Source organism: Palaemon carinicauda, chromosome 1 (assembly GCF_036898095.1).
Source record: "Palaemon carinicauda isolate YSFRI2023 chromosome 1, ASM3689809v2, whole genome shotgun sequence".
NCBI classification, from domain to species: domain Eukaryota; kingdom Metazoa; phylum Arthropoda; class Malacostraca; order Decapoda; family Palaemonidae; genus Palaemon; species Palaemon carinicauda.
Genome location: NC_090725.1, coordinates 333367396 through 333394775, shown reverse-complemented (window position 1 = coordinate 333394775; position 27380 = coordinate 333367396). Strand labels below are relative to the sequence as shown.

The window sequence follows — 27380 nt, the reverse complement described above, 5'->3', positions numbered from 1 at the left end:
CCTCCGAGCGTCGCTTAACGTCAACGTGCGGCTGGCAACCCACACTGGGTCGCATCGGTGGAGGAACCACCTCAACTGGCAGACGCGAGTAGGTTACCTCAGCGTCAACAGGGCGCACAACCGACCGGTTGGAAGGTTGTTGGCCAGAAGGTTCGGTAGCAACCTTCTCCGCATTAAAGTCCTCTATCAAGGACGCAAGCTTGGACTGCATGTCTTGCAGCAAAGCCCATTTAGGGTCTACGGGAGCAGGTGCGGCAACAGACGGGGTAGCGACTGAGGCGGTACCGCTTACCATCCCTGAAAGCCTTGTTATGCATGACATAATTGTACAGCAAAACTTCAAAGGCTCGAAAACAGCTGTGAAGTTGACCTGTAAAAAAAACTTGGAGCGTCTCCTGGCCAGGCGCCAGGGAGAGTCTACGAGAATTGAGAAGTCTATCTGGGCAGAGGCATGAACTCCCAAGCCGAGAACTTCTCTCGTGTCATATCAGACTCTCGCTCTATAAACCAGCTTAAAAGAAGGGAAAGCAAAGGCTGTATCCCCCAAACTCCTCCTGGTGAAAAACCAGTCGCCTAGCCAACGTAAAGCTCTCTAGGAGAGCGAGAGAGCACTAGCTTAAAAACAACGGCTTCGAAGTAGCTAGGCCTAGTGTAAGCTCTGACGTTTAGGCGAACGAGGAGCAGCAGTTACAAAAAGATCCGGACAAAGATCTTTAAAAAAATCATCATGATTTAATTAAAGTCCATAGGGGGCTAAGCAGCTTTAGGCTCCTCTCCATCTGACAGAGTCCTCAAGGGAATATCAGTAGGAGGGGGAACAGCAACTTCCTCATCTACAGGAACCTTGTCCGATAAAAGCTGAGTCTCAAGCAAGGGAGAGACCTACCGTGGTGGCAATGCTTTACAAGCAGAGTCCACACTCACTGGTGCATTAGTAGCGGACCAGAACGCAACGTCATGTAACTGCTTGACAGTCTGTGAACTGTCAACAACTGAACTGTCAACCACAGCAGGTGCGTGAGGACGCACAGCGTCCACTCGAGACTGCTTTGACTGCCTAGACTGAGCAGTCAAAACAACTCTAGAATGCGGAGGTTGACGCACAGCGTCAAAACAAGTCAACTCCGATTGTTAGTGAACGTCTTGAACGTCAACAGGAGCATCAGCAAGTGGCCTAACGTCCAAATGCGGCTGAAAAACCACACGAGACCGCATCGAGTGTGGTTCTAAACAACCTGACTGACGTGACTTAGCTACGCCAACGTCAACAGTAAGCACAAAGGAACGTTAGGTTGGCTGAAAGCCAGGATATCGATGAGATAAACGGCTAGACTCAACGGACTAATCGGCAGAATAGTCTTCCATAAGGGAGGCAAGCATATACTGCATGTCTTGCCATACAACCCATTAAGGATCAACGGAAATGGTTGTGGTAAGAGACGAGGGTAACGTCTGTGACCGCAACACTTTGCCAACAAAAAAGACTCTCGGAGTCTGTGTTACGCTTTTGTTAGGCGGCGAGCAGTTATCCGATGACTGCATAGGGTCAGAGCTGTCCTAATGGTTGTAACCAGGACGCTGGACCTGTCCTGAAAGGACTGACTTTCGCTTAAGGGCTTCGAAACCCTGTGACAGGTTTCTTATGCGAAAAGCCTTCGGATGACGAGGAGAAACAACGTCTCTCTCGTCTTATGGTAGGGGAGATCTTGGTAAGATACACCCGATACCATAGAGGGAAAACGTCTGTTCGTTGATCAAGGCCTCTCGAACCCATAAGTCGTTTGACATTACTTCTCCCCTGGGCTTGGGAGCATGCAAGAGGTCCCGGACTAGGTGAACGACAGGCACGAACAGACGAACCCTCGGACGCAACACTGTAACACTTTGCGCATATCACTTTATCACTTCGATTTTCTGTTTTGCACTCATTTCACTGAAATCGAAACTTTTACTGATTTCTACCTGAAACACGCAATTCTACCCTTCATTAAAAGGTAGTAATTGCGAAATCAGTCGTATAGTGCAAGCTCATTAATACCAGCAAAAAACAGAAAACATATTTTAAGATAAAAAAATCAGTGGCTGGGAAAGAGACTAAACACTAGTTCATATAAACTACGTTTTCAATCTCTCACCGCACATAGCCTGGGGACGAGAATAAAAAACTAAAAACGTTTTATCCTTCCTCCCCGTACAGCGACTAGGGACGAGAGTAACTCGAGAACAACGTTACCCGCTTGAACGGAACGTTTTCTCTCCTCTCTCTCCCTCCGTCTCTACCTCTCTCTCTCTTTCTCTCTTGATTTCGCACCTAAGAGAAGAGCCCAATTATATTTCGTCAAAAAAACATGTTATTTGACTAAAGGAAAAAACTGAAAGGTTTTTCAAATAAAAAGTTCCTTTAAAATAGAATTTAAAACATTTAAGCTAAGAAAGAATGAACAAAACGTCAGAATCGATTTACTCTTACTGCAAAGTGAAACCGTGATACACTCTCTCTCTATCGTAACGATAAAGCGCATGCTGAACGTCCTGAACGTCAACAACTGCGTAGCATAAATAAACTAAACGTTAGTTCATCTTTGAAAACAGTACGAAGACTATCAAAGAAATTCTTTCATAAAATATTACATTTAAAAAGTTTTAAATCCTTAGCTCTTTAAAAGCTAATTACGATATAAAGGGCTCAACGTTGATTAACTTCGGTTTCCAAGTTAGGACCGCCTACTCTCAGGAAAGGTCGCATATAAACAAAACATTAAAATTTATTTATATGTTTATAATAAATGGAAAGTTAATCGAAGAGGCCTAATAAAGGCGGAGAGATATAAAATATATAGAGGAAAATCTATAACGTGATAAGATAATTACTAAAAGCCTAAACACACTTCCGTCTAAGGGAAGGGTCGGCCATTTAAAAGTGAAAGAAAGTCCATACTCTCTTTGTCACCATAATTAAATCTATCCAAAACGAGTTCAAGATTTAAGATGAAGATAAAACACCTGCATAGCGAAAGCTCAAAACTAGAATATAGTACTTCACCAAATAGATGTGAAAAACTCCAGTTTAGCAACAGCGAGTAAAGTACGTCTTGTCGACACCTCGACAGAGAGAAAATTGAGTCTTTGTTTACATTGAGAGCTGGGTATCTGGTCGACAGACGGCGCTGTTGGGCACACCCGCAACCTGTGTAGCGATCGCTGGCGAGTTTTTCCGTAGAGTTGTCTGTCGAGCAACAGAGTTGCAGCTATATAATCACCGGCTAAGTTAAATATTGAAAAAACAGTGTTTTGCAAGAACGTACCGGTATGTCCTTTGGGGACGAAAGGGTTATCATAACTACTGAAACTCATAAAAACAACTTACTACATCCACAACTGAATCATGGTCAGCCGGTCTAAGTAAGCTCCGGAACAATTTTAAGCTTTCCTCTTCATTTGGGGAGTAGTCTGCTTTCGCTATATCCTTCCCAGTTAGCTCCGAAAAATCATCTAAAATATCCGCAGATAGTACCGAGTTAACATCTCTTGGATTCTGTGCCATCTTGGAGAATAATGTGCCTGTGGAAAGAAATCAAATATCATAAAACTATTACTGAGAATAATTTCCATAACAAACAAGCAAAACCAAATACAGTATCAAATTCTAAAGATATGAAAAACCCGAGTCCTTTATATAGATAGATTATCAGCAAAGCTGGAACATATGGCCATTATTATTATTACTTGCTCAGCTACAACCCTAGTTGGAAAAGCAAGATGCTATGAGCCCAGGGGCCCCAACCGGGAAAATAGCCCAGTGAGGAAAGGAAACAAGGAAGAATAAAATATTTTAAGCACAGTGACATTAAAATAAATATTTCCTATATAAACTATAAAAACTTTAACAAAACAACAGGAAGAGAAATTAGATAGAATAGTGTGCCTGAGTGTACCCTCAAGCAAGAGAACTCTAACCCAAGAGACAGTGGAAGACCATGGTACAGAGGCTATGGCACTATCCAAGACTAGAGAACAATGGTTTGATTTTGGACTGATCTTCTCCTAGAAGAGCTGCCTACCATAGATAAAGTCTCTCTTCTACCCTTACCAAGAGGAAAGTAGCCACTGAACAATTACAGTGCAGTAGTTAACCCCTTAGGTGAAGAAGAATTGTTTGGTAATCTCAGTGTTGTCAGGTGTATGAGGACAGAGGAGAATCTGTAAAGAATAGACCAGACTATTCAGTGTATGTGTAGGCAAAGGGAAAGTGAACCGTAACCAGAGAGAAGGATCCAATATAGTACTGTCTGGCCAGTTAAAGGACCACATAACTCTCTAGCGGTAGCATCTCAACGGGTCGCTGGTGCCCTGGCCAACCTACTACCTTCATAACGAGGTGTAACTACCGGCCAGGAGAGGGGAAGACCTGACGTACCCCATTGCTTACTGAGCAATCACTCTGATTGCAGTTGGTACTTTCGTGGGAATGTATTTTATAGTTAAGAAAATTATAAATCTTCTCCAAAATGATATTTTTATTATAAAATAAATTTTTGAACATACTCACCTGGTGGTTATATATCTAGCTTACATCTCTGACGTCACGGCAGAAAAATTCAAAACTCGCGCCAATCGCCGATTGGATAGCCAGGTGTGCTACCCATACGCCCCTGGCGAGGTACCCGGAAACCATTCCCTTGGTATTCATATCTTCCATGCCTCTAGTCTCTAGAGGGGAGGACGGGGGGATTTTAATTATATATAACCACCAGGTAAGTATGTTCAAAACTTTATTTTATAATGAAAATAACATTTTTAAACACAAGACTTACCTGGTGGTTATATATACTGTATATCTGATTAACACCTTTGGTGGACGGTTAGAGATAGCCAATATAGTTGGAATTCTGCTTAAGAGTTTCTAAAATACAAAACAAGCTTAAGGGTTTCGTACCTGATAAGGAAGCTGACTTCAATGATACTCTGCCATTATGTCTGCTTTCCTTATGAGATCCAGCGGTCCTCTCAGGGGGCTGAAGATCCCTAGGAGCTGCCAACCGGTGATCATACCTCTCTGTGACAGAGCCTCCTCAAGGAACAAAAAAGACCCCCTGACAAATCAGTGATTGCGGAAGACTGTCACAATCTCCACAAGACAACCATAAAATCACCAAATAAAAGTTCCAAGAGAAAGAAAAGATATTAGGATTATGGGAAAGTAGTGGCGGATCCTTCTCCCACTACTGTACCCGCTGCTACAAACGGTCCCAGAGTATATCGGTCATCATGCAGAGTCTGGACATTTTTCAAATAGTGTGAGGCGAACAGAGATTTGCTTCTCCAGAGGGTTGTGTCCATAATGCTTTGCAAGGAACGATTTTGCTTGAATGCCACTAAAGTTGCCACTGCTCTTACTTCGTGAGTCTTTTCTTTCAAAAGACTAAAGTCTGTCTCACTGCAGTGAGAATGAGCCTCTTTAATTAGAAGTCTAATAAAGTAAGATAGAGCATTCTTGGACATTGGCAAGGAAGGTTTCTTCACCGAGCACCACAGTGCTTCCGACTTGCCTCTTAAAGTCTTTGTTCTGTCTAAGTAAAACTTGAGGGCCCTTACTGGACATAAAAATTTTATTTTTATTAATAAAATAAATTTTTGAATATACTTACCCGGTGATTATATAAGCTGCAGCTCTGCTGCCCGACAGAAAAATTCTACGTTCAAAATACGCCAGCGATCGCTATGCAGGTAGGGGGTGTACATCAACAGCGCCATCTGTCGAGCAGGTACTCAGTACTCAATGTAAACACAGAACTCAATTTTCTCCTCGGTCCACTGGGTCTCTATTGGGGAGGAAGGGAGGGTCCTTTAATATATAATCACCGGGTAAGTATATTCAAAAATTTATTTTATTAATAAAAATAACATTTTTCAATATTAAACTTAGCCGGTGATTATATAAGCTGATTCACACCCAGGGGGGTGGGTAGAGACCAGCATTCCTTGTTTACATTATTATGAGCTAAGTATTTTGTATTTCATTTTAGCAGTTATTCAAAATAACAAACATAAAATAAATAAGTACCTGGTAAGGAAGTCGACTTGAACAATTACTCTGCCTTTTTAAGTACGTCTTCCTTACTGAGCCTCGCGATCCTCTTAGGATGCTGAGCGACTCCTAGGAGCTGAAGTATCAAGGGTTGCCACCCATACTAAAGGACCTCATCAAAACCTCTAATCTAGGCGCTTCTCAAGAAAAGAATTTGACCACCCGCCAAATCAACCAGGATGCGAAAGGCTTCTTAGCCTTCCAGACAACCCAAAAAACAACAATAAAAAACATTTCAAGAGAAAGATTAAAAAAGGTTATGGAATTAGGGGAATGTAGTGGTTGAGCCCTCACCCACTACTGCACTCGCTGCTACGAATGGTCCCAGGGTGTAGCAGTTCTCGTAAAGAGACTGGACATCTTTAAGATAAAAAGACGCGAACACTGACTTGCTTCTCCAATAGGTTGCGTCCATTATACTCTGCAGAGATCTATTTTGTTTAAAGGCCACTGAAGTTGCGACAGCTCTAACTTCATGTGTCCTTACCTTCAGCAAAGCATGGTCTTCCTCATTCAGATGGGAATGAGCTTCTCGTATCAACAGTCTGATATAATAGGAAACTGCATTCTTTGACATAGGTAAAGAAGGTTTCTTAATAGCACACCATAAAGCTTCTGACTGTCCTCGTAAAGGTTTAGTTCGTCTTAAATAGAACTTAAGAGCTCTAACAGGGCATAAGACTCTTTCTAGTTCATTTCCAACCAAATTTGAAAGGCTTGGAATATCGAACGATTTCGGCCAAGGACGAGAAGGTAGCTCGTTTTTGGCTAGAAAACCAAGCTGTAAAGAACATGTAGCCGTTTCAGATGAAAATCCGATGTTCCTGCTGAAGGCGTGTATCTCACTGACTCTTTTAGCTGTTGCTAAGCAAACGAGGAAAAGAGTCTTTAAAGTGAGATCTTTAAAGGAGGCTGATTGTAGTGGCTCGAACCTTTCTGACATAAGGAATCTTAGTACCACGTCTAAGTTCCAACCCGGTGTAGCCAAACGACGCTCCTTCGAGGTCTCAAAAGACTTAAGGAGGTCCTGTAGATCTTTGTTGTTAGAAAGATCTAAGCCTCTGTGACGGAAGACTGCTGCCAACATGCTTCTGTAACCTTTGATTGTGGGAGCTGAAAGAGATCTTTCCTTCCTCAGGTATAATAGGAAGTCAGCTATTTGGGTTACAGAGGTACTGGTTGAGGATACTGATACCGACTTGCACCAGCTTCGGAAGACTTCCCACTTCGACTGGTAGACTCTAAGAGTGGATGTCCTCCTTGCTCTAGCAATCGCCCTGGCTGCCTCCTTCGAAAAGCCTCTAGCTCTCGAGAGTCTTTCGATAGTCTGAAGGCAGTCAGACGAAGAGCGTGGAGGCTTGGGTGTACCTTCTTTACGTGTGGCTGACGTAGAAGGTCCACTCTTAGAGGAAGAGTTCTGGGAACGTCCACCAGCCATTGAAGTACCTCGGTGAACCATTCTCTCGCGGGCCAGAGGGGAGCAACTAACGTCAACCTTGTCCCTTCGTGAGAGGCGAACTTCTGCAGTACCTTGTTGACAATCTTGAACAGGGGGAATGCATAAAGGTCTAGATGGGACCAATCCAGTAGAAAGGCATCTATATGAACTGCTGCTGGGTCCGGGATTGGCGAGCAATAAATTGGGAGCCTCTTGGTCATCGAGGTTGCAAAGAGATCTATGGTAGGTTGGCCCCATGTGGCCCATAGTCTCTTGCACACATCCTTGTGTAGGGTCCATTCTGTTGGGATGATTTGACCCTTCCGACTGAGGCAGTCCGCCATGACATTCATGTTGCCTTGAATGAACCTCGTTACTAGAGAAAGGTTTAGATCTCTTGACCAGGTGAGGAGGTCCCTTGCGATCTCGTACAACGTCATAGAATGGGTCCCTCCTTGCTTGGAGATGTACGCCAAGGCCGTGGTGTTGTCTGAGTTCACCTCCACCACCTTGCCTAGAAGGAGGGACTTGAAGCTTTTCAAGGCCAGATGAACTGCCAGTAGCTCCTTGCAGTTGATATGTAACGTTCTTTGATTCGAGTTCCAAGTTCCCGAGCATTCCCGACCGTCTAATGTCGCACCCCAGCCCGTGTCCGATGCGTCCGAGAAGAGAACGTGGTTGGGGGTCTGAACAGCCAGGGGGAGACCCTCTCTGAAGTTGATGTTGTCCTTCCACCAAGTCAGTGATGACTTCATCTTCTCGGAAATGGGGATCGAGACCGCTTCTAGCGTCTTGTCCTTTTTCCAGTGAACAGCTAGGTGAAATTGAAGTGGACGGAGGTGCAGTCTCCCTAACGCAATGAACTGTTCCAGGGATGAAAGCGTCCCTATCAGACTCATCCACTGTCTGACTGAACATCGGTCCTTCTTTAGCATGTTCTGGATGCATCCTTGGGCTTGACTTGTTCTGGGGGCCGACGGAAAAGCCCGAAAAGCTTGACTGTGAATCTCCATCCCTAAGTACACTATAGTTTGGGATGGGACCAGTTGGGACTTTTCCATATTGACCAGGAGACCCAATTCCTTGGTCAGATCTAGAGTCCACTTTAGATTCTCCAGACAGCGACGACTGGAAGAAGCTCTTAGAAGCCAGTCGTCCAAATAGAGGGAGGCTCTGATGTCCGCTAAATGCAGGAATTTGGCAATATTCCTCATCAGTTTCGTAAAGACAAGAGGAGCCGTGCTTAGGCCAAAGCACAGGGCTTGAAATTGGTAGACAACCTTTCCGTAAACGAACCTCAGAAAAGGTTGGGAATCTGGGTGGATGGGGACGTGAAAGTAAGCGTCCCTTAGGTCTAAAGAGACCATCCAGTCTTCCTTCCTGACCGCTGCTAGAACAGACTTTGTGGTCTCCATGGCGAACGTCTGCTTTGTGACAAAGACATTCAGAGCACTGACGTCTAGCACCGGCCTCCACCCTCCTGTCTTCTTTACCACTAAGAAGAGACGGTTGTAGAAGCCCGGGGATTGATGGTCCCGGACTTTGACTACCGCTCCCTTTTCTAGTAAGAGAGACACCTCTTGCTTCAAAGCTAGTCTCTTGTCCTCCTCTCTGTACCTGGGAGAGAGATCGATGGGAGACGTTGCTAGAGGGGGTTTGCGTACAAACGGGATCTTGTACCCTTCTCTGAGCAACTTCACAGATTGTGCATCTGCGCCCCTTTTCTCCCAGGACTGCCAGAAGTTCTTGAGTCTGGCTCCCACTGCTGTCTGAAGAAGGTGGCAGTCAGACTCTACCCTTAAAGGACTTGGTACCTTTCTTCTTATTCCCACGTCTCCCTTCGGCACGAGCACCTCCTCTGCTGGAGGCTCTGCCACGAAAGGGGGGAATGAATCTGGATGCTGGAGTGTCCATCCTGGGTCTAGACACAGTAGGCAAAGGGGTGGCTTTGCGGGCAGAGGACGCAACCAGGTCATGCGTGTCTTTTTGAATCAAGGAGGCAGCAATCTCCTTTATCAACTCCTCTGGGAAAAGGCACTTTGAGAGAGGAGCAAACATAAGTTCCGATCTCTGACACTGTGTTACTCCAGCTGACAAGAAGGAGCAAAGGTTTTCCCGTTTCTTGAGGACCCCGGAAACGAACGAAGCCGCAAGCTCACTGGAACCGTCCCGTATGGCCTTGTCCATGCAGGACATAATGAGCATGGAAGTTTCCTTGTCAGAAGGGGAGATCTTCCTGCTCAACGCTCCCAAACACCAATCCAAAAAGTTAAAAACCTCGAAGGCTCTGAACACTCCTTTCATCAGATGGTCTAAGTCTGAAGGAGTCCAACAAATCTTGGAGCGTCTCATGGCTAGCCTGCGGGGAGAGTCTACTAGACTTGAGAAGTCGCCCTGGGCAGAGGCAGGAACTCCCAAGCCGAGAACTTCTCCCGTGGCATACCAGACGCTCGATCTGGGTCTGGAAGAGAGTTTCGCAGGGGGAAACGTGAATGCTGTCTTCCCAAGGTGCTTTTTGGACTGCATCCATTCTCCCAACACTCGTAAAGCTCTCTTAGACGAGCGGGCGAGGACGAGCTTCGTAAAGGCAGGCGCGGATGACTGCGTGCCTAAAGCGAACTCAGATGGAGGAGAGCGTGGGGCCGCAGAAACAAACTGATCAGGATACATCTCCCTGAACAGTGCAAGAACTTTCCTAAAGTCCAAGGAGGGTTGCGTGGTCTTGGGTTCGTCGATGTCCGTATGCGGGTCGTCAATGTGTGCGGCGTCGTCATCATCAGAGAGTCCATCATCTGAATACTGAGGAGGAAGCGGCAAAGGAGTAGGAATTGGCTGGTCAGCTGAGTCCGGCAGCACGGGTGCATGCGTGACTGAACCGGACGCAACGTCATGGAACTGTTGCCCAGTCTGTGAGCTGGCAACAACCATAGCAGCGCGGGGGCGCAAAGCGTCTACTCCAGACTGTCTAGTCTGCTGTGGGCGAGTAGTGGAAACCACACTGGGTTGCGGAGGTTGACGCACCGCGTCAAAACAAAACAACTTAGGTTGTTGTTGTAACTCGCAAACGTCAACGGAAGGTTCCGTGCGTCGCTGAACGTCAACATGCGGCTGGCAGGGTACACTGGAACGCATGGGTGGCAGGACTCTCACAGCTGGAGTGCGGGAGAAGGTAGCCTCAGCGTCCACTGGACGCACAACCGTGGGTGGTTGTAGGCTAGCGGTTGGTGCAGCGTCAACCTTCTCCGCACGAAAGTCCTGCATTAATGACGTTAACTGTGTCTGCATGGTCTGCAGCAAAGACCACTTAGGGTCTACAGTAGCAGGTGCGGCAACAGACGGTGTTACTGCCTGATGCGGTACCGCTTTACCTCTCTTAGGAGGTGTACAGTCATCGGAAGACTGCAGCAAGTCCGAACTGACCCAGTGGCTACAACTGGGCCGTTGGACTTGCGCGGAAGGGACCGACTTGCGTTTAAGAGGCCGCGAGACCTTGGTCCATGGTTTCTTTCGAGAAACATCTTCCGCAGACGAGGAATAAATGGGCTCTCTCGTCTTCTTGTGGGTGGGGCGATCTTGGTTAGATACGTCCGAAACCACGGAGGGAACGTCTGTTCGCTGATTAAAGCCTCTCGAACCCTTTGGTCGTACGACATTGCTTCTCCCCTGGGCTTGGGAGCTTGCAAGAGGTCCCGGACTGGGAGGACGACAGGCACGAACAGACGAACCCTCAAGCACAACACTATCTACAACACTTTCCACAACACTACCACTCACTTTGTCACTACCCACTGCACTCTTACACTTCAACTCCTTGACGTCTGCCATGAGTTGGTTACGGTCACTCGCCAATGACTCGACTCTCTCACCCAGAGCCTGGATGGCACGCATCATATCTGCCATCGAAGGTTGTTGAGTGCTAGAAGGGGGATCAGGAGCAACCACTACAGGGGAAGGAATAGGTTGTGGGGCATGAGGAGAGGAAAAATCAACAGAGCGAGATGAACTTCTCCTGACCCTATCTCTCTCTAGCCTACGTGTGTATTTCTGGAATTCGATGAAATCGAATTCCGAAAGCCCAACGCATTCCTCACATCGATCTTCCAATTGACAGGTCTTATCCCGATAATTGGAACAAATGGTGTGAGGATCGATAGAGGCCTTCGGAAGACGCCTTGAACAGTCCCTAGCATTACACTTCCTGAATTTAGGGACTTGAGAAGGGTCAGCCATCTTGAATTAGTCAAAGGGGAATTCAAAATCTATCCAAAGTCGTCAACAAATAATCCAAAATCAATAAAAGAATGCAAGGATGTATTGAAGATAACGTCTGCAAAGCGAAAGCTAATAACTAGAAATGTGTACTTCACCAAAATATGTGAAAACCAATCCAGTAAGCAACAGCGAATTTAGTAGGTCTTGCCGGTGGCACGACAGAGAGAAAATTGAGTTCTGTGTTTACATTGAGTACTGAGTACCTGCTCGACAGATGGCGCTGTTGATGTACACCCCCTACCTGCATAGCGATCGCTGGCGTATTTTGAACGTAGAGTTTTTCTGTCGGGCAGCAGAGCTGCAGCTTATATAATCACCGGCTAAGTTTAATATTGAAAACTCTCTCTAGCTCATTTCCAACCACGTCCGCCAGGTGCAAAATCTGAAAGGCATTAGGCCAAGGTTGGGAATGGCGCTCGTTCTTAGCGAGATAACCCAATTGTAATGAACAGATCGCTTTACCGTCCTGAAAACCCACATTTCTACTAAAAGCATTGACTTCACTAACCCTCTTGGCTGTTGCCAGACTAACCAAGAAAAGGGGTTTCATCGTGAGGTCCTTCATAGATGTAGAGTGCAGGGGTTCAAACCTGTCACCCATCAGAAATTTTAACACAACATCCAGATTCCAAGCTGGTGAATCCTGGTGCTGTTGCTTTGTTGTCTCAAAGGATTTAATTAGTTCTTGTAGATCCTTATTATTTGAAAGGTCCAGGTTCCTGTGCCTGAATACAGTCGTCAACATACTCCTGTATCCCTTGATAGTTGACGAAGAAAAACTTTGTTTCTTTTTCAGGAATAAAAGAAAATCAGCAATCTGAGCTACAGAGGTACTGGAAGAAGAAACAGAGTTGACCCTGCACTATTCCCTGAAAACTTCCCACTTGGATTGATAGACTCTGATGGTTGAAAACCTCCTAGCCCTTGCAATCGCCCTAGCTGCCTCCTTCTAAAAGCCTCTAGCTCTTGTGAGTCTTTCGATAGTCTGAAGGCAGTTAGTCGAAGACTTTGGAGATTTTGATGGTGTCTTACCAAGTGGGGCTGTCAGAGTAAATCTACTCGTAAAGGGAGGCTTCTGGGAGTATCCACCATCCATTCCAGTACCTCTGTGAACCATTCTCTTGAGGGCCAGAGGGGGGCTATCAAGGTCATTCTGGTCCCTTTGCTTGTCACAAACTTTTGAAGAACTTTGTACAGGATCTTGAACGGAGGCGAAGCGTACACATCTAGATTTGCCCAATCTAGCAGGAACGCGTCCGTGTGTACTGCCTCGAGATCTGGCAGTGGGGAGCAATATGTCTCTAGCCTCTTGGTCTTTACAGTCGCGAAAAGATCTATACAAGGACGACCCCAAAGTTTCCAGACTTTTGCACACCTCTAGGTGTAGAGTCCACTCCGTGGATAGGACTTGTCCTTTCCTGCTGAGACCGTCTGCCAAAACATTCCTTTCCCCCTGGATAAACCTTGTAAGTAAGGTCACCTGTCTTTCCTTTGCCCAAATGAGCAGCTCTCTCGCCGTCTCGCAAAGGGAAATAGTGTGTTCCTCCTTGTTTGGCAATGTAGGCCAATGCCGTGGTGTTGTCTGCATTGACTTAAATCACTTTGTTTCGTACTTACCCTTCGAAGCTCTTCAGGGCCAAAAGAACTGCAAGCAGCTCCTTTTGATTTATGTGGAAAGACTTCTGAATCTCCGTCCACACCCCTGATGCTTCCACATTGCCCAGTGTTGCCCCCCACCCCGAGTCCAAGGCGTCGGAACACAACACTAGGTCTGGGCTCTTCAGTTCTAATAAGCAACCTTCTTGAAATTTGATCGGGTCGTTCCACCACTGAAGGCAGTGTCTCACTGACTTCGTGATCGGAACACACACCTTCTCCAAATCCTTCTCCTTGTTCCAGCAAGAGTTGAGGTGAAATTGAAGTGGTCGAAGGTTCAGCCTTCCCAGATAGCTGAACTGTTCCAAAGAGGAGAGAGTTCCCAACAGACTCATCCACCTCCTCGCAGAACACCTCTGCTCTCCTAGAACCGCATGTATCTTCTGAAGTGCTTGCTCCGTCCTTAAGGGAGACGGAAAAGCCTGAAAAACCTGACTCCGAATCATCACTCCTGAATATAAAATCTCTTGAGAAGGTATCAGTGAACATTTGTCTTTGTTGACTAGAAGACCCAATTCTTCCGTCAACTTGAAAGTTGTCTGAAGATCCTTCAGGCAACGATCTTGAGAGTGGGCTCTTAAAAGCCAATCGTCCAGGTACAGGGAGGCTCTGATGCCTCTTGAGTGGAGCATCCTTGCTACATTGAGCATAAGTCTCGTAAAGACCTGTGGGGCGGTGTTAAGGCTGAAACACAGGGCTCGAAATTGAAAGACTTCTCCTCGGAAAACGAATCTCCAAAAGTGCTTGAACTTTGGATGAATCGGGATATGGAAGGTCCAGTGATACCATCCAGTCGCCTTTCCTTACCGCTGCAAGCACCGACTTCGTCGTCTCCATTGAGAACTTTGTTGTCTGGATGAAGTTGTTGAGAGCACTTACGTCCAGAACTGGACGCCCTCCCCCTGAGTTCTTGGGGACTAGGAAAAGGCGGTTGTAAAAGCCTGGTGACTTCCAGTCCTATACTTTCTCTACAGCTCCCTTCTCCAACATGAGAGAAGCTTGTAGCTGTAATGCTTGCCTCTTTAATTCCTCCCTGTACTTGGGAGAGAGATCCACAGGAGTTAACCTTAGAGGGGGTTGATTTATAAAAGGGATCCTGTTGCCCTTCCTTAGAAGATGGACTGACCAAGGATCTGCACCCCTCTTCTCCCACACCTGCCAGTAGATGTTTAGTCTGGCTCCTACTGCCTGAAGGCGAAAGCAGTCAGACTCTGCTTCGCCCTATTCTTGCTCCTCTTTTCTTAGTCCCCCTTCCATCTGATCTGAAGTTACCTCTAACGGAAGGTTTTCCTCGAAAGGGCTGAGAAAACCTTTGAAAAGGAGCAGCCTCTCTAGGTTTGCGGCTAACGAAAGAAGGTGGCAACAATTTCCTTGCCGTCTTCGAGACCAGGTCTTGAGTGATCTTTTGTGTTAGCAACAAAGAAATCTCCCTAATAAGGTCCTGTGGGAACAGAGATGACGACAGTGGAGAATATAATAATTCTGATTTCAGAAAGGATGAAACTCCCACAGACAGGAACGAACACAATTGGGCTCTCTTTTTGAGAATTCCTGCTGTAAAAATAGCAGCTAACTCATTAGCACCGTCTCGCAACGCCTTATACATGCATGACATGACGTGGATTAGGTTCGAAGAGTCTCATTCCTTGAGCGTAGTCATCTTTTTGCCCAAGGCCCCCAAAGTCCAATCAAGGAAATTAAATACCTCGAAGGTTCTGAAAACACCTTTGAGTAAATGGTCTAATTTAGAAGTAGACCAAAACACCTTAGTCTTCCTCATGGTCGATCTACGAGGAGCGTCTACCAGGCTTGAGAAATCTCCTTGGGCAGAGGCAGGAACTCCCAAGCCGAGAACCTCTCCCGTATCGTACCAAACACTAGATCTAGAAGCCAACCTAGTAGGGGGAAATGCGAAGGCCACTTTCCCTTGTTCTTTCTTGGCACCCATCCAGTCTCCCATTAATTTAAGTGCTCTTTTAGATGAACGAGAGAGCACCATTTTAGTGAACAGAGACTTTTTCTTAGCTTTCCCTAGAGTAAACTCTGATGGAGGCGATCGTGGAGCCACAGGAATAAAAGACTCTAGGAACTCAACATGAAAAATCTTCATCAGCTTCTTTAAGTCTACCGAATGACGAAAAGATTTAAAGTCCTCATCCTCAGATAACTCCTCAAAGGGTTCAGAAGGTGAAAGAGGAACATCAGCTTCTTCCTCTGATAACAAGTCTCGCTGTTCCTCAGAACGCTCGCGATCCGCGCGGTCGGAATTAGGAACTGTTACATTAAGTTCAAAGTCTTGTCTAGATGTTTGTTGTTCTGCATCGCATACAAGCATACAAGAGGGCGGTCGATGTAAGAACGCTTGCATTCCGATGAATGCTCAATGAGAGGACGCCTGGCGTCACGCTCGCATTCAGCTGAACACTCGATGGGAGGACGCTTGCGCTCTGAACGCTCGATGAGGTCACGCTCTACGTCACGCTCTGGAGGACGCTCGCGTTCTGTTGAACGCTCGATGGATGAACGCCTGACATCACGCTCTACGTCACATCGTGGAGGACGCTCAACGGGAGGACGGTCAAGAGCACGCTTGACATTACGAATAGCTGAAAGCTTGAAAGTGCTTTCAGCAGAACGATCACAATCACTGCTAAGCGCATGAACAGCAGCTCGATTAGGAGAACGCTCGACTTCCTGAAAGCCCGAGAGATCAGCCTTTCGTGAAGAACGTTTACTTTCCTGATCATCTCTGTGCGTAGCCGCACACTCAACGCAATTAGAAACTTTATCACCGAGCGTACGCCGACTCTCCGCCTTGCGCCGCTTAGTGTTAAGAGAGGAGGATTCAGTAGGTTGGAAGCCTTTCATAAAATATGAAAGCTTCTGTTGCATTTCTTGCAACATCTTAAAATTAGAGTCTTGCGAAATACTAATCGCAAGTTCTTCCTCTCCACCGCTCAAAGACCGCTTAGAGCAAACGGCGGGTGAGATCCAATCGAAGGAGACGAAGGAGGATGAAACGATGTTACGGCCAGGTCGGATAAATGCTCAACAGCAGGACTATTTTCAACTAATGTCCTAGCAGGCCGCTTAGAAGGCGAGCTTCCTTCAGACGAAAAACGTTCAGGACTGTTCCAATGACTACAGCCTGCTTGCGATGTCCTGGAAGGACATAGGTCAATTTTCCTCTTAAGAGGTCTAGAAGTTTGACTCCAACCTCCTTTAGGTAAATCATCCTCCGATGACGAGTCAAACTTTTTAACTTCGCCTTTACTACGGTAAAAGCGAACATCCTGGGAAAAATCACGAACGCTCGAGGGAACGTCTGCTCGGGAAGTAATGCCTCTCATTTCCTTTTGTCTTTCGACATTCCTTCTCCCAGGGATTGGGGAGCTTGGTAGAGGTCCAGGACTAGGAGAACGACAAGCCCGATCAGGTGTACCCTCCACAGCACTAATAACACTCACTGTACCTTTCACACTTTCACTTTTCAGCTGTTTAACATCAGCCATTAACAGCGTTCTATCCGCAGCAATAGACTCTACCTTCGTACCCAACGCCTGGTTAGCCAACATCATATCTTTAAGTGTTGGTTCATTCATGGTACTCGTAGCGGGATCTGGAACTGCCACTACAGGAGAAAGAATAGGAACAGTGACATAGGAAGAGGAATCTTTAGAAGAAAGAGAAGAACTACGTCTTACCCTATCTTTAGCTAACTTACGAATATAACGATCGAAATTAAGCCACTCATGATCAGACAAAATAAGGCATTCATCACACCTATCATCAAGTTTACAAACTCTACCCCTATATTTAATGCATAATGAATGAGGATCAATGGAGGCCTTTGATAAATGGGTCTTACACCCACTAGCACACACGCTAAAACCACTAGAAGGGGTAGCCATTTTGAACTTTGACAGAGAGATCAAATACAAGCAAGGGTCAAAAAATCAATATCCAAACATATCACTAAGAGTATCCAAACAAAAAATCAATCAAGCGAGAGTCATAAAACCAGAATTATTGTACTTCACCAAAGGGATAGCAATAATCAGTCAAAACGCGAGATTATCTAACCAATGTTACCGCTAGCGCCGGCAGGGAAGATATGAATACCGAGGGAATGGTTTCCGGGTAGCTCGCCAGGGGCATATGGGTAGCACACCTGGCTATCCACTCGGCGACTGGCGCGAGTTTTGAATTTTTCTGCCGTGACGTAAGCTATATATATAACCACCAGGTAAGTCTTGTGTTTAAAATTTGTCATTTATTCCTGCACAAATACAAATCTTTGTCCTTTACACAGGAGACTCATCCTTAAGAAGGAGGAAGTCCTTATTCAACATGTTGGGTACTTATCCTGGGCTATTGGGACTCGGAACTTTGGGAGTGGTGCCGAGCTAGAGTTCTTTACACCTTGTGCACCAGCGGTTTGGCAATACCATCGTGTACACGGTCTGCACAAAACAGGGTGCGGCGCAAAAAACCATTCATGGCAAATACTGTACATGCAATGGATTCGCCCAGCTACTCCTATCTTTGTGGTAACAGTGAGACAAATATATATTTATGAATTTGCCTGATTACCACCACACTTCATGTAGTAACTATGAGGCATACAGTATACTGTACCACAAATCTGTGTCGTAACAATGAATCATATATAAATCAATGGATTTTCCTGGTTACAACACACTTCCCCTCATAGGGTGTGAGGGGAATGACACTTCTATCTTACTGAATATAAATAGAACAAGGTTATGGTGGCCTATGTGGTGATGCCAGACTGGGGTTCGAGTCCCGCTCAAACTCTTTAGTTCCTTTGGTTGCTGCAACCTCACCATCCTTGTGAGCTAAGGATGGGAGGTTTGGGAGAGCCTATAGGTCTATTTGCTGAGTTATCAGCAGCCATTGCCTGGTCCTAGCTTGGGTGGAGAGGGGGCTTGGGGACTGATCATATGTATATATGATCAGTCTCTAGGGCACTGTCCTGTTTGATGGGGCAATGTCACTGTCCCTTGCCTCTGCCATTCATGAGCGGCCTTTAAACCTTTAGGCCTTTTAACAGGCTAAGTGAGGATTACTCACGATGAATCGATTCCAGCTGACAGGGTTTAAAATGCTGTGCCCCTAGAGGGGAAGATGAAAAGAAAAGGAAATGGCCAGTCCTAGTAGTTCCCAGGTCACAGATGTTTCTTGCCTCCTAGGGACCCCATTCCCAGGTCACAGAACTAGACCAAGGGGGCAGGACCCCAGACCCCCTTTCAAGGTCACAAACCCCAAACATAAATGCCCTAACTTACTGTATTTCCTTTACTGTATATGCACTTACATGTAGCTACAATGGGATTCTAAAATTAAACTACAAATAATGGCTTGCCTTACATGTGGATACATGCGAACCGTAGGATGTAAACTAACACAAGGAGAAATAAATCAGGAGTGTAGAATGATAATATTTTGTGAATTTTTTTTTTTTGTGAATTTATTTATGCCCCCGGAGAATAATGTACTATGTAAAGAAAACATGACAAATTCGTAGATAATATGGAGTTTTTATGATAAAACAAAGTTTTATGAATACTTACCTGGCAGTTATATATATATAGCTGATATCTCTAAAATCGGCAGAATTTTTCAAAACGAGGCAACCGCCTTGTGGTGGTTGGGAGGTAGGTGGTAACACCCGTCACAGGGTGGTCCAAGGAATCATTCCCGTGTCCAAGACTTCAGTTCATCTATGCCCGACCTCTCCTGAGGGGAGGTGGGTGGGCCTTCGAATATATATATAACTGCCAGGTAAGTATTCATAAAACTTTGTTTTATCATAAAAATGACAAATTCGAAGATAATTTGTATTTTTCCTAACCATACAAACCTTAGCTATTTACAAAGGGTTTACTTTTAGCGCAGCTGAAATGACGAGCCAATAGTTTTAACGAGGGTTAATTACCCCCGCGCTAGTTAGCGGGGGGTGGGGAAGGGTAGCTTGCTACCCCTCCCCCCTCCACACACCGGTGACTTGCTTCACTTCACTTAGAGGTAGGACTTGACTTGGGGGTCAGGGATGGCGGGCACATATGTGTAAATAGCTAAGGTTTGTATGGTTAGGAAAAATACAAATTATCTTCGAATTTGTCATTTGTTCCGTAACCGAAATACAAACCACGCTATTTACAAAGGGTGACTTACCCCTTAGGAAGGGTGGAAAGTCCCCAGCCTTACTGACTTCGGCTTGCCCGGGGGCTCGATCCCTCAGTGAGCAGCACTAGAGAGAGGGAGCCCCTGTACCTCACAAGTTCCTAGCATCGCTAGGAACGAGTGGCCTACATAAGCAGTGTGAGGAGGAGAGTGTGACTCGTCCTATGAAGTTGACCTTGAGACCTTCAGATAGGAATTCTAGGATAGGACGTTCCCCATACCACCTCCTCAGGGTATGGGAGATGCAACAGTATTAAGCTTAATACTAGGAGCACAAAGAAGCATGGGTTATCTGCAGAGGTCGAGGTCAGCTATGCGAGGACCAGGATGCTGCTTCTCCAAGAGAGGGGAGAATGAAGAAAGAAGTAAGGGTCAGACATACTCTTTCATTCACGCAGACTAAGACCGGGTAACAACGCCCTCAACCTACTGCTACTTGTCCAAAAAGGAGCCTGAGGTTAGACCAGCTGTTGTGCAGCCACCACAGGGCCGATAGAAAACGTATCGAGGCTCCTGTGGGTCACGTCTTGCAGGTAGTGGGCTGTGAAGGTTGTTTGACGTTTCCACACCCCAGCTTGAAGTACCTGCGTCACAGAGAAGTTTCTCTTGAAGGCCAGGGATGTAGCAATACCCCTGACATCGTGGGCCCGAGGGCGACGTGACGGAGGAGGGTCAGGATTCAGGGCATGGTAGATAACCCTTCGAATCCAAGCTGAGATGGTGTTCCTGGTGACCCTCCTCTTTGTCCTGCCTGTGCTCACAAACAAAGCTCGCACATGAGGACGGACTGCAGCCGTTCTCTTCAAGTAGTGCCTCAGACACCTCACTGGACATAGTAGCAGCTGGTCTGGGTCGTTTGTTACAGAACGGAGACTCGCGATCCTGAAAGAGTCGAACCGAGGATCCGACACTCCAGGATTCTGAGTCTTGGCCACAAACTCAGGGACGAACCTGAACGTTACCTCCCACCATCCCCTTGAATGGGCGATGTCGTACGAGAGACCATGAAGTTCACTAACTCGCTTGGCCGAGGCCAAGGCGAGTAGGAAAGCCGTCTTCCAAGACAGGTGGCGATCGGAGGCCTGGCGTAATGGCTCGAAGGGAGGTCTCTTAAGAGACCTGAGGACTCGAACCACGTTCCAAGGAGGGGGTCTCACTTCCGACTGGGGGCAGGTAAGCTCATAGCTACGTATGAGTAAAGAGAGTTCTAGCGATGAAGAAATATCCACGTCCTTCAATCTGAAGGCCAAGCTTAAGGCTGAGCGATAGCCTTTCACTGCCGAGACAGAAAGGCGCATTTCTTCTCGCAGATACACGAGGAAGTCCGCTATTGCTGGAATAGTGGCATCGAGTGGAGAGATACCCCTTCCACGACACCAACCACAAAAGACTCTCCACTTTGCTTGGTAGACTCCCTCAGAGGACCTTCGCAGGTGCCGAGACATTCTCTCCGCAACCTGTTGCGAAAAGCCTCTCTCCGCGAGGAGACGCTGGATAGTCTCCAGGCGTGAAGCCGAAGCGAGGCTACGGCCCTGTGAGGGACGCCGGAGTGGGGTTGTCTGAGAAGCTCGTGTCGTGGAGGAAGCTCCCTTCGGAGTTCCGTCAGGAGTTGCAGAAGGTCCGGAAACCATTCCGCGTGATGCCATAGCGGAGCTACTAGAGTCATGGAACAGTTGACCGATAGTCTGGTCCTGTTGAGCACCCTTCTCATCAGACAGAATGGTGGGAAGGCGTACACGTCGATGTTGTCCCACCGTTGCTGGAAAGCATTTTGCCAGAGTGCCTTGGGGTCCGGGACTGGTGAGCAGTACAGGGGCAGCTTGAAGTTCAAGGCTGTCGCGAACAAGTCCACAGTCGGGGAACCCCACAAAGTCAGGACTTTGTTGGCTATCTGAGGATCCAAAGACCACTCGGTACTCACTATCTGCGAAGCCCTGCTCAGACTGTCGGCGAGCACATTCCTCTTGCCAGGAATGAAGCGAGCTGATAGTGTTATCGAGTGGGTTTCGGTCCACCTCAGAGTCTACTGCAAGATGGGATAGCTGTTGCGAAAAAGTGCCTCCCTGCTTGTTGATATAAGCCACTACCGTGGTGTTGTCGCTCATCACCACCACGGAGTGACCCGCCAGGGACCGTTGGAACTGCTGAAGAGCCAGAAAGACGGCCTTCAATTCTAGCAGGTTGATGTGTAGGCACTTTTCTGATTCTGACCAAAGGCCTGAGGCCCTCTGGTTCAGAACGTGCGCCCCCCACCCTTCTTTTGACGCGTCCGAAAACAGAGTCAATTCTGGGGGGAGGACGAGAAGACTCACTCCCTTCCGCAGGTTCTCGTCGGCCAGCCACCACCGCAAGTCCGAGACCCCATTGGGATCAGAATGTCCGGGGAATCGGATCCTTGATTCCACCGGGACTTGAGCCGCCATTGAAGGGATCTCATCCTGAGGCGGCTGTTTGGAACCAGACGGGCCAGGGAGGATAGGTGGCCTAAGAGACGCAACAACGATTGGGCGGGGAGTTCTTTTCGCCTGAGGAAAGATTCCGCCACCCTCCTCAGTCTTGCTATCCGGTCGTCTGATGGAAAGGCTTTGTGGAGATTGGTGTCTATTAGCATGCCTAGATAAACCAGTCGTTGGGACGGCTGCAGAGAGGACTTCTCGAGGTTTACCACGATCCCCAGATCCTGGCAAAGATCCAGAAGCCTGTCTCGGTGCCGAAGAAGGGTCGACTCCGAGTCTGCTAGGATCAGCCAATCATCCAGGTAACGAAGGAGACGAATGCCGTTCCTGTGCGCCCAAGATGAAATCAGGGTGAACACTCTGGTGAACACCTGAGGAGCTGTGGAGAGACCGAAACACAGCACCTTGAACTGGTAGATCTTGTTGTCTAGGCAGAATCTCAGGTACTTCCTGGAAGACGGATGGATTAGGATCTGGAAGTACGCGTCCTTTAGATCCAGTGTACACATGAAGTCTTGTGGTCTCACCGCAAGTCTGACCGTGTCTGCTGTCTCCATGCTGAACCGGGTTTGTTTGACAAACCTGTTCAGAGCTGAGAGATCGATGACGGGTCTCCAGCCTCCAGTCGCCTTCTTTACAAGAAAGAGTCGACTGAAGAAGCCTGGGGAGCCATCCACGACCTCCTGGAGAGCACCCTTCTCGAGCATGGTCTCGACTTCGGCCTGAAGGGCCAGCCCCTTTGCCGATCCCGTGGCATAGGAGCTCAACGACACTGGATTCGCTGTCGGGAGGTTGAGATGTCGTGAACGGGACGCGATAACCTTGGCCGATCACTGAGACCGTCCAAGCATCGGCCCCGTGTTGCTGCCACCTGCGGACGCAACGCTGAAGGCATCCCCCCACAGGTGGACATGCAGGGGGACTGCCACCCCTAGGGCTTGCGGCCGCGGCCGCCACCCCTAGGAGTCTTGCCTTCCCTGGAGGACTTACCGCCCCTCTTGACCTTGGCTGGAAAGGGCTGGGGCTTAGACACCACTCTCTTAGCTGCCGGTGCCTGTTTGGGAGTCTTACGAGGCTGTTGCTGCTGTTGTGGCGGGGCTGGAGGCTTATAGGGCCGAGTTGTAAGGGCCCTGTGGAGGAGGGAGTCCGTGCTGGATTTCCTCCACCTCTCAGCCGTTCGCTCCATGTCTTGAGGCTCAAACAGGCTCTCCCCCAGAAGGGAAGCATGTCGGAGCCTACACACATCTACGGCGGGGACCTTCGGATGGAATCTCTCGGACACAGCATCGCGACGCTTCAACACCGAGTTGGCCCACAGGGTGGTAACCAGGTGCGCCAAAACTCGATGGAGCGGGTGCCCGAGAGCAAGAAGGTCTCTAGGGCCTTCCTATTGGTCTCCTTGGACAAGTCCTCCGATCGCAATAGGATGCCCAGAGATCCTAGCCAGAAGTCCAGCCACGAAGTGGCCTGCATGGCACACTTAGCGACCTTCTCGTGGTTAAGGATCTTTGCCGCCGAGAACGACACCTGCCGGGCAGAGAGTTTCTCAAGGGGAACTCCCTTCGCCAGCTCCTCCACAGATTGATGGAGAGGAAGAGCGAGGTTGTGCTCACCCAGGATCTTGAAATACCTCCTCTGCTGAAGGCGAGGAGGAGGGATGAGCTTGTTCCCAGCAGTGGAATGACTGGAGGAGGCAAGAAGTGCGAGCTGAGCGTTGGCCCTAGCCCTGGCACTCTTCAGCCCCCGAGACCAGGGCAGAGCTGCACTGGTCTTAGGGGCCTTCCGAACGTCAAACACTTCATCCAGAATCGTGTCTTTGCCTTCACGGGGGGCGATGACTGGATCCGTAAGTCTGTTAAGTTGCCTTATCAGGCATAGGACCTGCCAGAAGGCATGTTCGGACTCTTGCTGTTCTCCTCCCTGCGGGCTGGCAGCTAAGTCTCCTGCCCCAGGAATCTCTTCCTGGGGTGATACGTGGACATTCCCCTGGGTAGTCGTGGGTTCCTGACGAATCCTTGCAGAGGATTTAGGGACGGTCTTGGAATCCTTGGATTCCCTCCTGGGAGGGATACAGGATCCCAACAACGAGGTTCGAGGGGCCACTTCCTCACGAGACGATTCTCCTGCCTGAAGCGAAGTCTCCCCCCCTGGTGCCGAGGGGAAGACTACCGCCCCACTGGACTCACCTGAGGACGGAAAGGCCTCGTCCACGGGAGAAGGAGAGAGTACTCGTGCAGGAGAAGGGACCTTCGCGACCGACCTCTTGGGAACCAACTTCGCCCTGGTGGAAGTCACCACGAAGTCCACTCCTCTCTTTCTCTTCAGCGTAGGAGAGACAGCCGATGGTTTGTTACCCTGGCCGGCGAGTGCTGGTTTCATAACCCTCACTAACGAACGTGCCAGCGGACCAAACCAAGTCTGCTGCTCCAAGGACACAGAGTCCGAAATCCTCGCTAAAGGGAAAGGGATCGGGCGATCCTTTGGAGTGGACACGACGGTACCTGCCTGAAAAGAAGGTGGGGAAGAATGCTGTACTAACCTCTCTTCGTCCTGCACTACCAACCTGTGTTTGGATGGAGGTGATCCCGAGTGCCGTCTAGGAGCACGCGTTCCTGCTGCTACCACCGGCTGTGGAATTCGCCGCGAACGATGGTCGCACGGGAGCGCGGGCGAGCGATCGCGCGGGCGGGCAGGTGGATGATCGCGCAGGCGAGCGGTCGCGCGGGCGAGTTATCGCGCAGGCGAGCGATCGCGCGGGCGCGCAGGCGAGTGGGCGCGAGGGTGGGCAGGTAAATGAACGCGTGTCCGAGGCGACGAACGCAAGCGTTGGCGCGACGGCGAGGGAACGCACTGCCGCGTAGGTGAGGAAGATCGCTGGCGATGTAGATCCACAGGCGATCGATGAAGAGCTGGTGAGCGCAGTCGCTCAAGTTAGTGATGGCGCGATGTGGTATGTCGACGCACTGGCGTGCGATGGTGAGCAGCATGCGCAGGTGAATGACCGTGTAATGGTAAGCGATGGCGAGCAGCATGCGCAGGTGAATGATCGCGTGATGGGGTGCGATGGTGATCAGCATCCGCAGGAGGGCAATCGTTCAGGGGCGAGCGATGAGGAGCAGCATGCGCAGGAGGGCGATCGTGCAGGGCGAGCGATGGCGAGCAGCATGCGAAGGTGGCCGATCGCGTGATGGGGTGCGATGGTGATCAGCATCCGCAGGAGGGCGATCGTGCAGGGTCGAGCGATGGCGAGCAGCATGCGCAGGCGGGCGATCGCGCGATGGCGAGCTAGAAGCTGGTGAACCATGTTCCTTCAGGAGCGTTGGAGAACGTTGGCGCGCTAACTGTGGCTGTTGAATAGGCGATATAAGATCGCCTGTGCGCGCTGGCAAGCAGGTGAACGCTGGCGAGGAGGTAATCGCTGGCGCGTAGGTGATCGCTGGCGAGCAGAAGGTCGACGCGTGTCATGTGAAAGGACAGGTGGCGCGGCGCGTTCACGAGCAGTAACTGGGAGATCGCTGGCGCGTTGGCGAACATGTGTTTTTGACACACGCGCAGCACGATGTTGCGTAGCCACAGTACCAGGCAGATGGTGAGCAGGGAGTTCAGCAGGAACTAAAGGGTGGTCAGAGACCGCAGGGCGAAGGTCCTCAAATGAGCGCTGACACTCGGAAGAGAGCTGACGAGCAGGAGAGCGCTGGCGAGGGGGGCGAACATCAGGAGAGAGCCGACGAGCAGGAGAGCGCTGGCGAGCAGGAGAGCGCTTGTGCGCTAGCACTGCTCGCGTAAGGGAAGGATCCCTTAGCCCCGAAGGGACCGTTGCCCGTCGGGTGACGAGTTCTCCAGAAGGCGAAGATCTGGCAGGAGATGGTGAGCGGTCTGCAGAGAGGTTCAAGGAGGGCGGAGCTGTAGGTTGAGGCTGACGAGGAGAGTCCCCCCGGAGGAAGAAGACTCAAAAAGGCGCCTCTTAGTCCCCCTGTAAGGGGAAGGGAGGCCCTTGTGGCGTAGTGGACGGTGAGCCTTACGGCGGAGGCGGCCTCGGGGAAGATCGTCGGGACCATCGGTCCTCCGAAGGGGAGTCTCCGTTAAAGCACTTCCCTCAGAAGGAAGCTGAGCAGCAGTCGAGACCGAAGGACTCACTTCCCCCTTCGAAGGATGTACGGAAGGAGGAGGAGAGCCTTTAGCACCATCACCCGCAACAGCACCTGCGGCGGAAGGCCCAGCCACGTCGGAGGCCTCTGTCACCACGACGTCGACTATAGACAGAGGGTCTACCTCTGCTACCACCGGCGACTGCTTAACAGCGGCCCCCAACGAGACAAGGTCAATAAGAGCGACCCTGGAGGGCAAGCCCTTAAGCCCCAGGGACGACCAAATCTGTAAAAGATCATCACTGGATAAGGCATTATCAATAACCTCCCCCGGAGGAGGAGGGGGAACCGCCTCGCTATGGGAGGCGACGCCCTCTCCCCCCACCGAAGGTCGGGAAACAGAACAAGGGCCTGCGCTCCCACTCGGCCGACTCTCCTTAGGAGGCGGACGAGGGGGAGCTTCGGAGGAGGTTTGGGCGGCGGAAGAAGAGTCCCGAGAACCTTCCTCCTTCAAGGCTAACCCCGGAGGAGAACGGTCTCTCTTGGACTTCTTCTTACGCCGACGGCCAAACCTCTCCCACTGGGAGGCAGACCACTCCCTGCACTCACGGCACATGTTCTCCTGGTCACACCGTCGGCCCCGACATTGAGGGCAGAGGGTGTGTGGATCGGTATTTACGTCCGACATGAAAGTCCCACAAGGACGACCGGCAACTCCAGGGCATGTACGCATTGTAAAGAAATAACTGAAGGTCAACTTCCAACCAACACACACGCTGAAAAGAAAAAGCAGAAAATTAAAGGCTGTCACGAAGGCGATGAGCAGACACGTCTGATCACCGCCGAGCCAAAAGTGAAGTGAAGCAAGTCACCGGTGTGTGGAGGGGGGAGGGGTAGCAAGCTACCCTTCCCCACCCCCCGCTAACTAGCGCGGGGGTAATTAACCCTCGTTAAAACTATTGGCTCGTCATTTCAGCTGCGCTAAAAGTAAACCCTTTGTAAATAGCGTGGTTTGTATTTCGGTTACGGAACAAACTCCATTTTTATGAATAGTACTTACCTGGCAGTTATATATATATAGCTGATTCACACATTTGGAGGAGGGAAACAGACAGTAAACATTGTTGGAGAAACAACAAAAGAGTTGTAGGAGATAAAAACACCTTGATTCCTTG

The 27380-nt window shown here is 48.9% G+C and overlaps 1 protein-coding gene across 2 annotated transcripts in view; it reads right to left on the bottom strand.

Annotated features, from left to right (window-relative positions):
• The window catches only part of Pop4 (ribonuclease P/MRP subunit POP4), a 72699-nt gene that overhangs the window by 28877 nt on the left and 16442 nt on the right, over positions 1 to 27380 (bottom strand). For both annotated transcript variants that reach the window (XM_068393920.1, XM_068393911.1), the window contains exon 2: positions 3368 to 3561. In XM_068393920.1, the coding sequence (XP_068250021.1) occupies positions 3368 to 3544 (177 nt within the window). In that variant the 5' untranslated portion in view covers positions 3545 to 3561. The remainder of the gene's footprint in view (positions 1 to 3367; positions 3562 to 27380) is intronic.